Source organism: Phocoena sinus, chromosome 6, assembly GCF_008692025.1.
Source record: "Phocoena sinus isolate mPhoSin1 chromosome 6, mPhoSin1.pri, whole genome shotgun sequence".
NCBI lineage: Eukaryota > Metazoa > Chordata > Mammalia > Artiodactyla > Phocoenidae > Phocoena > Phocoena sinus.
The window spans coordinates 11,746,773-11,760,496 of NC_045768.1; the positions used below are offsets into that span (position 1 = coordinate 11,746,773).

The 13,724-nt window shown below is 52.7% G+C and overlaps 1 protein-coding gene across 9 annotated transcripts in view; it reads left to right on the forward strand.

The window, feature by feature from the left end:
• The window catches only part of DENND1A (DENN domain containing 1A), a 540,688-nt gene that overhangs the window by 517,226 nt on the left and 9,738 nt on the right, over window positions 1–13,724 (forward strand). For all 9 annotated transcript variants that reach the window (XM_032634249.1, XM_032634244.1, XM_032634240.1 and 6 more), the window contains one exon: window positions 4,015–4,103. In XM_032634249.1, coding sequence (XP_032490140.1) covers window positions 4,015–4,103 — 89 coding nt within the window. The remainder of the gene's footprint in view (window positions 1–4,014; window positions 4,104–13,724) is intronic.

The window sequence follows — 13,724 nt, forward strand, 5'->3', positions numbered from 1 at the left end:
GAGTCCCTTAGAAAGTGTGATCCAGGGCAGGATTGCTCCCCTTGGAAGAACTCAGGTACTGGAGACAGCTACTGTGGGCTCACGTTGTGTCACCAGTGTGGGGACTCGTATAGACTGGGAGGCGAGGGGGCTGGAATTCAGCCATATCCGTTGGCGACTGAGGACTTGGAAAGGCAAGTATTGCCCTGAGCAAAGCCTGAGCAGCAGCTACCTCTGCCACCGCCCTGGTGCAGGAGGTGACCAGCCCGGCACGCAGGGCTGCACCCCCCTTGGGTTGTGAGACTTTGAAGAGGCAGGTACCTAGCAGAACTGATTCTCCTGGGCCTGGAAGTCAGAGAGGCCTGTCCTGGTTTGAATCACAGCTTGGACACTTCTTGACTGTGTGATGTTAGGCCAGACGCATACCTTCTCTGAGCTGTAGTTTCATGATCTGTAGAATGGCTTGCTACACCTACCTGGTGGGGTATGAGGTCATATATGTGTAGCACCTAGCACAGTCCCTGGCAAGAGGTGGGTACACGTACCCCAGTTCTGCCAACCCAAACACCTTCTGCCAAGCAGGGTCACTATGGGACTAATTTGGGAGCCGTAGAAGTTCTGTGCTTTCTCGGCCTTGCGTTCCCCAGTGCGCCAGGGTCTGTTCACTCCGAGTGCATTCACGCAAGCATTTCCAGTGGGCACCACTGCACACTAGGGGTGAACCTGGGGCCCGTGGGCTATGGAACCCCTCAAGGGCCTCAAAGAAGATGGCCTGACAAGCTCCCATGTCAGGAGCCACTGGCCCATAGCCAGGCTTTGCCGGGTCACTTAGCTGCAGACATTCTGGGCAGAAGTGTGGCCATCGGCCCAGGGTAGTGGGAGCATGGGGGCTAGCCATTCAGCCTTTCTGGAAGGAGCCTTGTAGCCTGGCACCTGTGGCTGGAGTTCAGATGTGACCAGAGGATTTACATTTTCTTTTTAAAAAGAAGAAAAAGGAAAAAGCAGAAGAAAGCCTTGCCAGTGTCTGGTGGGCCCAGGGGAGTGGGCCGGGGCGTGCAGGGGAGAGGCAGGCTGTGGTCGGCTGCATGTGAAGCGCTTTATAAGCTCTGTATTTATTATTTCTTGCTCACCATTAAAATCAAATGTACTCGGTGCTTTTGTATTCAATACACATTTAACCCTGCCGACTTAGATTTCTCAGGTTTTAAATCCAGTGGGGAATTGGCTGGTTTCCCAACTTTCCCCTCAAGTCCCCCTTGAACAGAGCTCCAAACCCCTGTTTAGCATTTTCTCCCCCAGCGCTGCTGGGATCCTAGCACTGGTGGGGCCGGTCGTAGTTGTGTGTGCATGTGGTTTCTTCCCTCATCCCCAGCCCCCGCCCTTCCTAAGCACCCCGGAAAGACGGATGTGATCGCTGAAATATGACAGGCCAGTTGTCTGTATCGTCTTGTGATTCGGGCTTAATTAAACCATTTTGTCTGTGTGTGTCTGTGCCTGGTTACGGCTCTAGCTGTACGTCTGCGGCCGTGTGTGTGTGTGTGTGTGTGTGTGTGTGTGTGTGTGTGTGTGTGAAAGAGAGAGAGAGAGATTTGTGCGTGTGCCTTCTCCTCCTGTGTGTGCCTCTGTGAGTGTGTATTTGTGAAACTGGGCATGTTGGTATCTCGAGGCCTGTGCGTGTCTCTGGGTGGTTGTCTGTCCATGAGTATAATTTTGTGTCTGCTATTTTGTGTCTGCTTTGTCCACACCAGTCAGATGTGTGTGTGACTCTGGGTGTGTCTGCAGCCACGCGGGCGACTGTCTCTGGGTCCGCCGTGCCTTTCTCCCTCCCCTGCTTTGCCGCCTCCCTCCCCCTCCGGCCCCCCCTTCCTGCTCTGTCTGGTTTATCATCCCTAATGAAGCAGTCTTCTCCATCGATCCTGCTGATTGCCAACCCATTCCTTTTGTTTGTTGGCGCTGAGCCATTCAGCGGCGCTCTGACAGCTCAGCTCGTCTAATTAGCTCTGTTGTTCTTTTTCCCCATGTTTCACCACGTTGCAAGTTCAGTTGAAGTTGCCACAAACTTAATCCCCCCATTTCAGCCACAAGTTCACATTCCTAACCTGCCTCTATTGTACAAGGAGCAGCTGTGGGCGAGGACAGGCGAATGGGCCTTAATGTCTGACCTTCCCAAAGCCCCACCCCGGGACCTCCGGGACAGGGCAGCGCTGCCCTGACCGCACCCCGCCTTTGTGGTGCAAAGTCAGGTGCAAACCAGGTGATCCTGTTTACCAGCTGCAAGAGGAGTCCGGCTCTAGGCCGGGAAACTGGTTCAGGGTTCGCACGAGTCGGGGACGGATCCATTCGTTTATTCAGCAGCCGGTGACTGGATGTCTGCTTTGTGGCAGGCACTGTTCTAATAACAGTTATCATAATAGCAACATTATTACGCACTTCTTAGGTTCCAGGCAGCAACATCCATTTCTAAAAATCTTGCTGAGGGGTCACTGTAAACCAGGCAGTGAGCACCGTGCTAGGCAAGGGTAGGCCACCATAGATCCATCTTCTAATTTGGAGACACCCACACCCCGTCTTCTTTTTGTTACTGATAAGGTCACAGAGAAACAAGGTGAGCGTTTATTGAGCCCCCACTGTGTGCCAGGCCCCGTGCCGGCACTTTCCCCGCATCCCCTCATTGGATCTTCACAGTAATCCCAGAGCAGACAGCAAGTTTGGTGGAACGCACTTGGCTCTTACCACGTCTCTGATTTGCCAGACCAGGCTGAGATCAGACTGGCCGTTCCACAGGAAAAACTCTGGTTAGGTCAGACACGTGGAGACGTGAGGGCTTGATGAGATTATTAAAGACGTGTCTCTTACACAGCCAACTTCTGTGATCTGTGTTCCGAAGCCATTGTGTTGTGTCGCCCACCAGTGCTGGGTTGGGGGCTGGTGGGAGGGTGGGTTCAGGGAAGAGGGCGGCAGGGATTGGAGTGAGTATGTGCTCCTGTTCCCTGTCTTGCCTGCTAAGCTCAGCGTCCGTGGCGTTTCCCGCCGTGGTCCCTCATCTGCAGAGAGAAAGCGGCCCCCGCACTGGGCTGCTCATTCTTACTTATTGGCAGCAAAATTCACAGACAGGCTTTCTTCGCTTTCTCCAGTCCTTCTCCGGTTGGTGTTCAGATGATGGTGCCGGAGTTAAAGCCAGCTAATGTTGACTGGACCAAATGAGTTTCCTTCTAAGGACGCCTAGAAATTCTTAGCCTAACTCTCATCATGGGCTCTGGTGGGAGAAGGGGGTGTCTTTTTATATGATCCCTCATCTTGGCTTTCGGAGGCCTCAGGTCAGAAAAAAACTACCTTGCCGCTGCAGCCTGGTTGTGGACAGGGAAGCTGTGTACTTCACTGTCAATACGCCCACCTCCAGCCCTTGAGCTAGGTCCGCGTGGTGAGTGCAGTGCCCACACAGGCTGTGTGGCTTCCAGGCCGAGCCCTGCTCAGGAGGACTACGCAGGGATGCCCAGGGACTTTTATTGGCGCTCTAAAGCTGTTAGTATTTGCGTCTCCCCACTCCCACTTAGAGAGGAAAATAGGCCTCCTGTAATTCAGTTGTAAAAAGAACAAAATAGGCATATGTACCCCAAAAACAAAGTCTAAGTGAAACCTTTTTGTTCTACCAAACTGGTTTCCGGGTTCCAGGAGAAGGCAAGAGGGGCTCGTCATTAATGAGAGCCTCTTTGTTCCGGGTCCTGCACAGACAGTGTCTCACTGAACCCTCGCGGCAGCCCTGAGAGGAGGCAGGTGGTACCACCCCCGACCTGCAGATGAGGCACCCAGCCCTTCAGAAGAACATTTCCCCTTTGAGTAGGTCACAGAATTCCAATTCCCGGGTCGGCTGCAAATTCAACGGCCGTGTCTCCGTGATAAGCAGAGCCTTTGAACCTATGCTGTGAAAATTCCTCAGCGTTTGTTTTAGGGCCACTTATCTGCATCTTGAGAATGTTCCTATGTGGCTTTTCCAACTGAGCCCTTCTTGGGGATTTCCCCCTGTGCCCATTCTAGGTGCGCCCTCCCCGGCCACACGTCATTAAGAGACCAAAGAGCAACATCGCAGTGGAAGGCCGGAGGACGTCCGTCTCGAGCCCCGAACAGTGAGTACCCTGTTCTCCCCTCCCCTGTGTCTGCAGGAGCCCAGCGGGGCCAGCGCTTTGTGGAGACCATGTGGCAGCCCCGGCCTTTGAAAGGCTTCCCTGGAGCCCCGAGCGGGTGTTTCACAAAGAGGTCGGTCGGGGAACACGGCTTGATCTTCAGTGTCAGTTCTGCTAGCAGTTGTCACAGCCAGCAGGAGGCCCCAGAGGCCAGGGAGCCGGGCACCCGGGCTGGGTTTTGAGTGGTGACGCCCAAGGGGTACTCAAACAAGCTCAGAAAAAGATTCTAGGCCTTTTATTATGCTGAAGATAGCTGGTCAGAAAAAGAGAGTTAGGAACCTGGTCGAGGAGGCAACCTACTTAACGAGGGCCATCACCTTCCTAGGCCTGGGCTGCCCCGGGTCTCCAGAGCTCAGATTTATACACAGGACTATCCTCATCCACTGCCCCTCCCCCACCAGTACCTTTGCTCACCTGTGCCTTAGCATTTATTTTATTATGACTCTGCTTTCCTACCACCCCTTGGGCCCAGAGCTCCACGGGACAGGTGCTGGGTTTTATGCCCAGTACCAAGCATAGGGCCCAGCTTAGAATCACTTGCTGGGTAGACATTGGGTAGATGAGGGGAATGACGAGGCAGGTGGGCAAGCAGTGGCCAGAGGCTGAGCTGTCTGAATGTGGGAGGCTTAAAGCTGCTTACGGCCCCGACTTCAGAGCCAGCTGGAGAAGGTAGCACTGCTTCCATCAGAGGAATGTGCCTCCATCCCCAAGGCAAACGGCCGGTGGTTTCTGCCCAGACAGCTCAGCAGCTACACACTGGCTTCCAGTGATGCCTTGAAAAAGTGCATGAAACCGTCTTGGTCTGGGGTTGTTGGGGGAACCAAAAAAAATTTGCCCCTGGGACCCTGAGGTCCCTTGGGTGAAGAGGGGAATGCTCCTCGTGTCTGCCTTATTTTCAGAAAAGTTCTCAGGGAAGGAAGTTAAGGGAGATGGGAGATGGCACGTCCTAGCCAGAAAAGGAGCCAAAAGGAAGGAATAATTCCCAAATGTCAGCCTGTGGCCTAGCTCGGGTTGCAGTCCACTTCAGCTCTTCCCGGGTTCTCTGGTTTATAGGATGGTATCACTTGAGACTGTCACGTTGTTACAGAACCAGCCTACCTAGACAGCCCTCAAACCTGTGTGTGTCCGCGTGTCTTGGGAGATGCTTGGTGATGCAGAATTTGGAAGTCGGACTCCAGAAGTTGGGTGTAGGCTTAACTTTTGCTGTGCACAATAGGACGGTGGGAATCTTGAGGACTATTTCCCTGCCATGGATTATGATTGCCCCCTTGTGGAGAAAATGCTGCATGTCTTCAGAGTGCCTCAGACCCCAAAGATTTCTCCTTAGGGGAATGAATTTAGTCACTTTTCTTTAGAGCCATCTCTTTAAAACTGGACTAAATATTTTAGACACTGTACTGGGATACAGGGTCATGGTCCTGTAGACATTGCAATGCAAATCCAGAATAGCCTTGCTTTGCACCGAAAACACCCTGGACCAACAACACTTCCCATTCTACAGAAAAGCATTACCCATTTTGTGGCCGGTTCCCGATTAGAGCTCCGACTCCCTCACCACGTTTATTTACACTGTTGCTTTTCCAGCCCAGTGACAGGGAATTGCTTCATCAGTATATGCAGAGAGACAGTGTCTGGTAACCCCATCATTCTGGAGATTACCAGAACTATGTCAGTACCACTTTTTGTGGGTTTTTTTGTTTTGGGTTTTTTTTTTTTTTTTTTTGCAGTACACCTTGTTTTAGATTTCTTTTTGGGAAACATTTGGGGTTGAAATGAACCAGAGGGAGCAGCGGTGGCTAGTTTAGTGGGTTTGCAAATTGGCAGTGATAGAAAACAAATGACAGGTTCTCTGTGATCGTACCTAACAGTGACCCGGGTCCACCAGGAGATAGGGAGGTATGTTTTAGAACATCATTCCGAGAGTTTCTGTTCACATTTTTTTAATGTGATGGGGGGGGGCATGGGGGGCCGGCAGAGCTGTTCTCCCATAATGCCAGTGACATTTCTGGTGCAACCCCGATGTTTTCCTGCGTCTCTTCCCATGCTGCCTTCTCCCCCCGCCCATCCCCCGTTGTGCTCCTCCACTTCCAAATGCCATGTCACAACAGCACTTGGATGTGTTTTTCTCAACTGTCATCAGCTCCAGCTGGCAAGACCAACTTCTTGAAACACAGGAAGCATCCAGCGGAAAATATTTTAATAAAACAGACTCCTCATAAAATATTGTTTTGGGGAGGAAGAAACCAGCCCCACCAATCTGTCAGCATTGTGTCGGGAGACACAAGAAGACAAGCTGGCGGGCAGGAGCCACATCCTAATGGGCCTTTGTTGCTGGTGGTTCAGTGTTGGGCACACGGACTCGGTGCCTGGCCCTTTAATCTGGCCTGGATTTTCTTGAATCACAGATCTTTGTCTCCACTGGGAATATCAAAGTGCATCGGAAACTTAGAGGATTTGGGCGGCAGAAAGAGACACAGGATCTTTGAAGTTGAGGGAAGGATTCAGTCCTCCCGACTTCTTGCCCCAGCTCTCGCTTCCAAAGAAGCACATTAAGTAATTAACTTTGTGGACAGCAAAACGGAGCTGATTAAGAATTAGACAGTCTCCACGGCCTCCTGCAGCAGCTCAGCATCTGGAGTTCGTCGAAGCCCAGTAGCGTCGCCAGCAGCTCTAAGACCACTCCACCCATTGAGGTCCGTTTTTTGCTTTCTAGCTCACGTCCATTCTTGCATCCATTCATTCAGCAAATATCTTCTAAAACCTACTAGGTGTGAGCTTCTTAGGACTTTTAAAGGAGGCCCCAAAGGGAATCCCAGTGCCGACTTCTTTTGACTTGCATTTTCCCAGAAAGAAATTTTTCCCATGTCAAATTTTCTTCCCCAGTGGAAGGTAGGTGTCCTAGCCCCTCAAAACCATGTGATAGCAATCGGAAGAACAATTTACAAAGACTTCTGGGGAAAACATTCCCTCTGTTTTTCTGTTAACATTAGCTAATTAATATTCAGTGACTACTTCTCCTCAAGAAGTGTTAGCTACTTACATTATTATTCAGAACAGGGCTGATGGTACGCCCCGAGGATCCCCTGGGGTAAGAGTTGGGGTTAGGAGGAATCAGACAGCTCGGGCTGTGGGTCAGAAGCCAGGTAGCAGTGAGTTCAGTGGAGCACCTCATGTGTCCTAGGTCCTCTTAGGCGTCCCTTCCACAGAACAGGAACGCTGGCTCAGAAAATGTATTGACCAGTGTTCCAGGGTCATCCAGTTAGAAAGCGGCATGGCCAGGACTCCAAATGCTGCTCAGTTTCATTCTCTCCATTGCACTCTGCTGTCCATGGGGGTCCGTTGTTCTCCTGGCTTTGCCCAGGGAGACAGCTTTGTGTCCTGAGATGACTTGCCCCGCACACCACCCTCCTCTCTGGGGAAGGTTCCCTGGGGTCGGGAACCAGAGCTGTTCAGTCCTCTTCCTGCCAAGGAGGCAGTGTTCCCTGGTGCCTGAGTGTTCCTATCTGGGGAAGGAAAGAGAAGTAACATTTACTGAACATCGCTTAAGATCATGAAGGGTAGGTGGTAGCTTTACCATTTAACAGATGGGGAAACTGAGGCTCAGAGAGAGACTTTCCATAACTTGCCCAAGGTCTCAGGACTGGAAAGTGGGGAGGGCCTGGCCCTTTCTTCTTCAGCATCCAGGCTTTTTGTTAAGAACCTAATCATGACTATGAGCTACTCTGAGTGGTGAGGATGATGGCGGCTGCAGCAGGCACGATGAGGTCACAGCTCCCCACCTGTTAAAGGTGGGCTTTGGTTATTTCAGCGGGAGCGTGCATGGCTGCCAGGCCCTAGCTTATCTTCCCTTCGGCTTGCTAGATATAGGGCAATTTCCCTATATTTCATCGAATGTGAGACTTTGAAAGAGCCGACAGCAAGCCCTAAAAGGCAGTGCTGTGCTAAGTACTGCCCGCCCCTCAGGACCACACACAGCGAGCAGACAGAGGCCAAAGGCGGGGGCGGGGGGTGGGGGGTGACCTACTGGTCCCCAGGTGCCTCTCTCTTTCACTCTTTCACTGCCGTGAGAGTTGGGAGGGAGATAGTCACAAGCAGCCTCCACCTTCTTTAATCTTCGCAATAACCCAGAAGGGTAGGGCTGTCTTCCAAGTCCTAATGGTGACGGGGCTTGTACTCAGTGTGGATCTGAGACGTTGCCCAGTCCCAGCCCGCTGCAGAGCCCAAGCTCTTGCAATGCACACCTCGTCCTCTAAAGGTGGCGCACAGAACACCCTCCAGTCACCCGCGTCCTGACTGGCTGCAGGCTGGTTATTTGGAGTCCGTTGTACTAAGTGAGAAAGGTCCAGATTCAGCCACCAGGGGCCCGTAAGCCACTGCCCTGTCACCTCCCTGGCCAGATCCACGCAAAAACATGCTCTTTTCCAGTAATTTTGTTTGTTTTTAAAAATAACCCAATAGCCTTATAGGCAGGCTGGAAGTTAGGGAGAAGAGACAAGTTCATTCTGAATCCCACTACTTCAGCTCAACAATGTACGAGCATTTCTGCAGATTCCTGTCCAGTCTTCTTTCTAGATATATTTTGCAGAGCTGCCAGCTTCCTTGCAATATCCCACAGTACAGACTTGCCTCATGTCCCTCTAAGCCCCATTGGTGGTGACCACGGAAGATCTCACTGTGTGTATGTGTGTGGTCTGCCTGACCACGCTCCTCTTATGGGATTTGTAGATTGTTCCAGGTTTTCACAAATGTGAAGAATGCCAAAGTGAATGTCCTTGTTCTCCAAGTTTTTTCTAGTTTTATATTACTGTAAGAACAACTACCATTAACTGAGCACTTTACGTATGTTGTTTCATTAAATCCTCACAAGAACTCTGGGGGCGGGGGTAGGTGTCATTAGCTCTATTTTATAGAAGCAGCTGCCACTCTGAGAGGTGGTCACCGCCCTTGGTCACACAACTAGTTAGTGGCAGAGCTGAGCTTCCAACGCCTCTAACGCCAAAGGCCAACCCTTAACGTCTTATAGGCAGATTTCTGCTCCGTGTTACTAAATAACTTTCTGAAAGAATTGTACCACTTCACACTCCCATCAGAACTGTGGACTCCCTGGGAATCTGGGTCTGGGAGACCCAGAGGAACGTGTGGCTGGCATTAGAAATCCTTCTGGCCCAGGAGAACGCCTGCAGGTTGCACTGCCTGGGCAGGCTGTGTGCGCACCAAACGGCCAGCCCACGCTCCTCAGGAATTGGAGAATCGGCTCTGCATCTGAATTGCACTGCGTGACCCCAGCACCCAGAGCCCCAGAAGATTAAAATAAGATCAGAAGGAGCTGCCAGAAGCACTTAGTGGGAGCTCTGCCCAGAGACCAGGTCTCAGAACACTTTGCAGTGGTACCTCCTCGAGACCTGCGCTCAGCACAGCCCCCTGGCTGGGGGGTCACAGCCGGACCCCTCTCCCTCCTGCACAGACCCAGAGCTGCCCGAGGGTGGGGGCCTGGTGCGCAGGCCTGGCTGGGCGTCCGCAGATCTGGGCAGCACCCTGGCCCACCAGATGCCAGTCTGAGACCGTGGGCAAGTCTCTTTGCCTTCCTTTTTTTTTTTTTTTTTTTTTTAACGCAATGCCTGTTAACATCTCGAAGAACACAATTTGGGAAACTGCCCACAGGAGCCACGCTGGCATCCCCAGCAGCAGTGGGTGCGGCGGCCTCACCAGTCTGACCCTCCCCCCAGCACCTCCCCCACGAGCTGCACGCTCCCTCCTCACAGGGTCACCGTGCCTGGGACTTCTGGCATAACCGTGACCTGCCGTGTTGTGAGTCACCCGCATGCACCCACACACGCTTGCCCACCCCGGTAGCCTATGAGCAGGGCAGGGTTGTGTGACCTTCAGCTTTGACTCTTCGACTCCCCGACCAGAGCCTGGCCCAGCTCTGCTCAGGGATATTTATTGAATGAGTGAACAAAGGAATCACTGAGAGCAGCTTACAGCCCAGCGTCCTGGAGTTGGGGGAGGGTATCAGTTAACAACCGCAAGTATGTAAAGAGCACCTACTATGAGCCAAGTGTGATCAGGATGTGAATCTGAAGCTACCAGCACCTGCCCAGCCTGGCCCTGTGAGAGCCAGAAACTGTGATCAGCCCCGGGAGCAAATCTCCAAGATGCCAGCTGGGCCCTGAGCCCCAGGGGGTAGGGGCAGCTGTCTGGGCACTACCCCCTGGCAAGCCGCCAGGACACCAAGCAGAAGGGCGCAGACCCAGTTAACAAGGTGAGAGGCTCCTGACCTGACTCGGGCCCCCTCCCCTCTCCAACGGTGGGGTTCGGGCCCCGGAGACAAAGCCAAGCCAGAGGCCAGGCGTGGAGCCTGAGCTCAGACTGGAAAAGCAGGAGCTGCCGCAGAGCCTCCGGGGATGTGCAGCCGCCCAGGAAAACACAGGACCTCCTCGTCTCCACCACTTCTGCCTGCCGCTTGGAAGGAGGGACTCTCCCAGGAGCTGTCACAGTAGGGCGAGTTAGTTCCAGCTGAAAAGCCAAGCCTTTAGGAAGCCCTCAGAAGAGGTGCCCCATCCTCAAGGTGTCATTGAGCTCATTCTCCTCCAAAAGGCTTCGCCACCCCAACAAGCACCCTCCCCATTCCAGATTTCACGTCACCATTTCCCAAGTGCCTGTTTCAGGCCCGGTACTTCAATATATGTCATCTTGGTGAACCTCCCCCTGCTCCCCAAAAGTCTTCATAGTGAAGGCACTGTTAGCCCATTCAGCCACGGGGGAACCAAGGCTCTGACAGGTGCCGTGACCTGCCCTGGGTCCAGCACAGATACCAGGGTCTGCTGGGTCCCATGTCCGTGTCTACTGCTTTCTCACCAGCCGCCCCCACCGACTGCTGCCACGGTCCCTAGAAAAGACTTTGGCTCTCAGCAGGCAGAGGCTGTCCTCGGGGTGAGGGGCAGTTCCTCACAATCTACACAATTGCTCTTCCAGGTAGGGAAAGTGCCCCCAAGGTGTCCCCTTCCCCGTCTTCCCTCCAGCAAAGGGCATGAAGGGTGGGAAAGTGAAGCCAGACCTCTGCGCCTACGTGAGTGTCCACCCAGCGCCTGGGAAAGGCTTCTCAGCCTGCTGGGCGTGGGTGTGGACAGGGAGAGTCGACACTAGTGATCTCTGTGGAAGGAAGGAAGATAGACAGACAGAGATGGGTTGATAAATAAATGGATAGATGAACGAAGGTTGCAAAGGCAAAGGGCACCACCAATCCAAGAGACAGAGATCAGGGCAGCTGAGCCCCCCATCACCCCCTGACCTCGCACGTGGCCTTCAGCCCTCACGCTGGGGGGAGGCCCTCCTCCAGCTGGTCCCTGCCAACCCTGCCTGCCTCTTCTCTTGAAACCCCACCCCAGCCTCAAGCCCCTGTGCCCCCTCCTCCACAGAGACACCTCCAGGCCATTGTGCGGCTTCTACTGGACTCACATTAAAAGCCTCGTGTCACCTCCCAAATGGAGGCTTGTCCAGCAGCCCCTGAGCCAGGCACGCCCACCACTGCACTCTGGCAGAGCAAGTCCCTAACAGGGTGGGCAGGACCTGGCCTCATACTCACCCGTCCCCTCTGGACCAGTCCATGTGACAGGAAGACGCCTTCTCATTGGTGATCACGACTCATTACAGCCGTGACTCTCTCATTACTGTTCTTAAGTAGATATTCACATACTGCTGAGTACAAAGATCCCATGTCCAACAGGTTCCCATATCTGTCATCAGTCCTTCCTCCCTGGGAACAGTCCCAGCCTGGCCCCAGGCCACACAGGGAATAGCTCCAGTGCAAGTTCCGGAGCGTCCCCCGTGGGTCCTGCACCAAGCTTGTTTCCCCCAGAGACCCCTCTGACTTGCTTCAGAGGCTTTTTCTCTGTTTTTAACCCATGCACGTGCTAAGGTGTGCTCTAGAGTGTCAGCCCTGTGTAATGGTGCTGGAGGTGAGGCATGGCGGCGTCGCTAGGCGGGGGGTGCTCGCAGATCATTCTGATGTGCTGTGACATGCCCAGCTGGGGACCGGTGACTTTGACTGGGAAGGTCTTTGAAAGCAGGGACCACCCTATTTGTCCTTGAACACCTAGGGGAGACTCTGCTCAGGGTGAAGAGGCCCAGAATTTTTTTGTTGGCAGGTGACTGTGGCATCTGGGTAGTAACTGAACAGGCACTGGGCACTGTGCAAAGCCCTTTACGAATATTTTCATCCAACTTTTGTGGTAAGACTAACTGGAGGGCTATAGAATCCCCATTTTGCAGCTAAGAAACTAAGGTTCAGGGAGGTACAATGACTTTCCTGAGGTCATCTGGCTGGCACGTGGGGATTGGTGGAAGGCTGGACAGACGGGCCTCGTCCAGGGGCCTGTTCCTGCCTGTCAGCCCCACAGGAGCCCTGTAATCAAGGGATGCCGAGCGGCCAAGACATTTAAAAGTAAAGATCCTTTGTGCAGGGGTGAAATGATCCTTTCAAAAAGGATCGCCAGCTCCCCTCGTTACCTCTGGAGACCAAGTCCCTGCTGACTTTTTCCCCTTCTTTATCTCAAGTACATTTAAATGTCAATTAAATTTGAAATATCTACATTTGTCAGCATTTCATTTTGGGCCAGCGTGACGTGCTGCTGATTTGTCCACGCGATGTGACACATGAAAAAAACTCTCGAGATGCAGATCTTCCTCATTAAAAAATAAGCCTGTGCGATCCCGGCACGGCAGAGAGCCACAGAGCACGTCCCCGCTTCCTGACGCCGTGTCTCTGACATGGTATTTAAAAAGGAACAGCCGCGCCTGTCACCACTGTCACACGCGCACGCTAGCCGGCGACACGTTAAACCAAACATTAGAAAGGGTTCGGGGAGTCATCTGCATGGGAACTCCGTGCCGAGATGAGGTGGGCAGAGGCGGGAGCAGCCGTGGGAGGTGATGGGGTCTGAATGTGATGGACAGCGGGCCTTTCTTTCTCGCCGAGACTCCGGCAGTCCTTGCTGGGTAGCCAAGTTCGCCACAACCTGCCTTTTCACAGCTCTTTGTGTATAATAAAATCCAGGCAAGTGGTGGGTGGCAGACTGCAGGGTAGTAGCTGAATTGGGTTAATGAGGGAAGAGGTACGCGCTTTTTTTTTTTCATATTCTGCCTTAAGTAATAAAGAATTTAAACCTGGACATATTCGATGGTTCGTCCTTTATCTCTGACAAATATCTGACTGTATGTTTCACGGGAGAACATGAGCAGCTGAATTTAAATAAGTTTATTTTGAAATCTCACCTTTTATCAAAAGCGGAAGAGGAAACACCCTATTTCACCGTTTCGGGTCCACAGAACTGAAGAGGCAGGATCGCAGAGTGGTTCAGAGTTAGGCATATCTGGATTCCATGCTCTACCCTTAACTTCTGTGTGACACTGGGCAAGTGACTCCCCCTCTCTGAGCCTTGGCTGCTTTATCTGAAAAATGAGGATGTGATGAGTAATTAATCAGAAACTGTACGGACAGCATTTAGCCCAACACTTGGAAATACTGCTGGTGTCATCATCCTTATCCGTGTGGTCCAAAGCCTG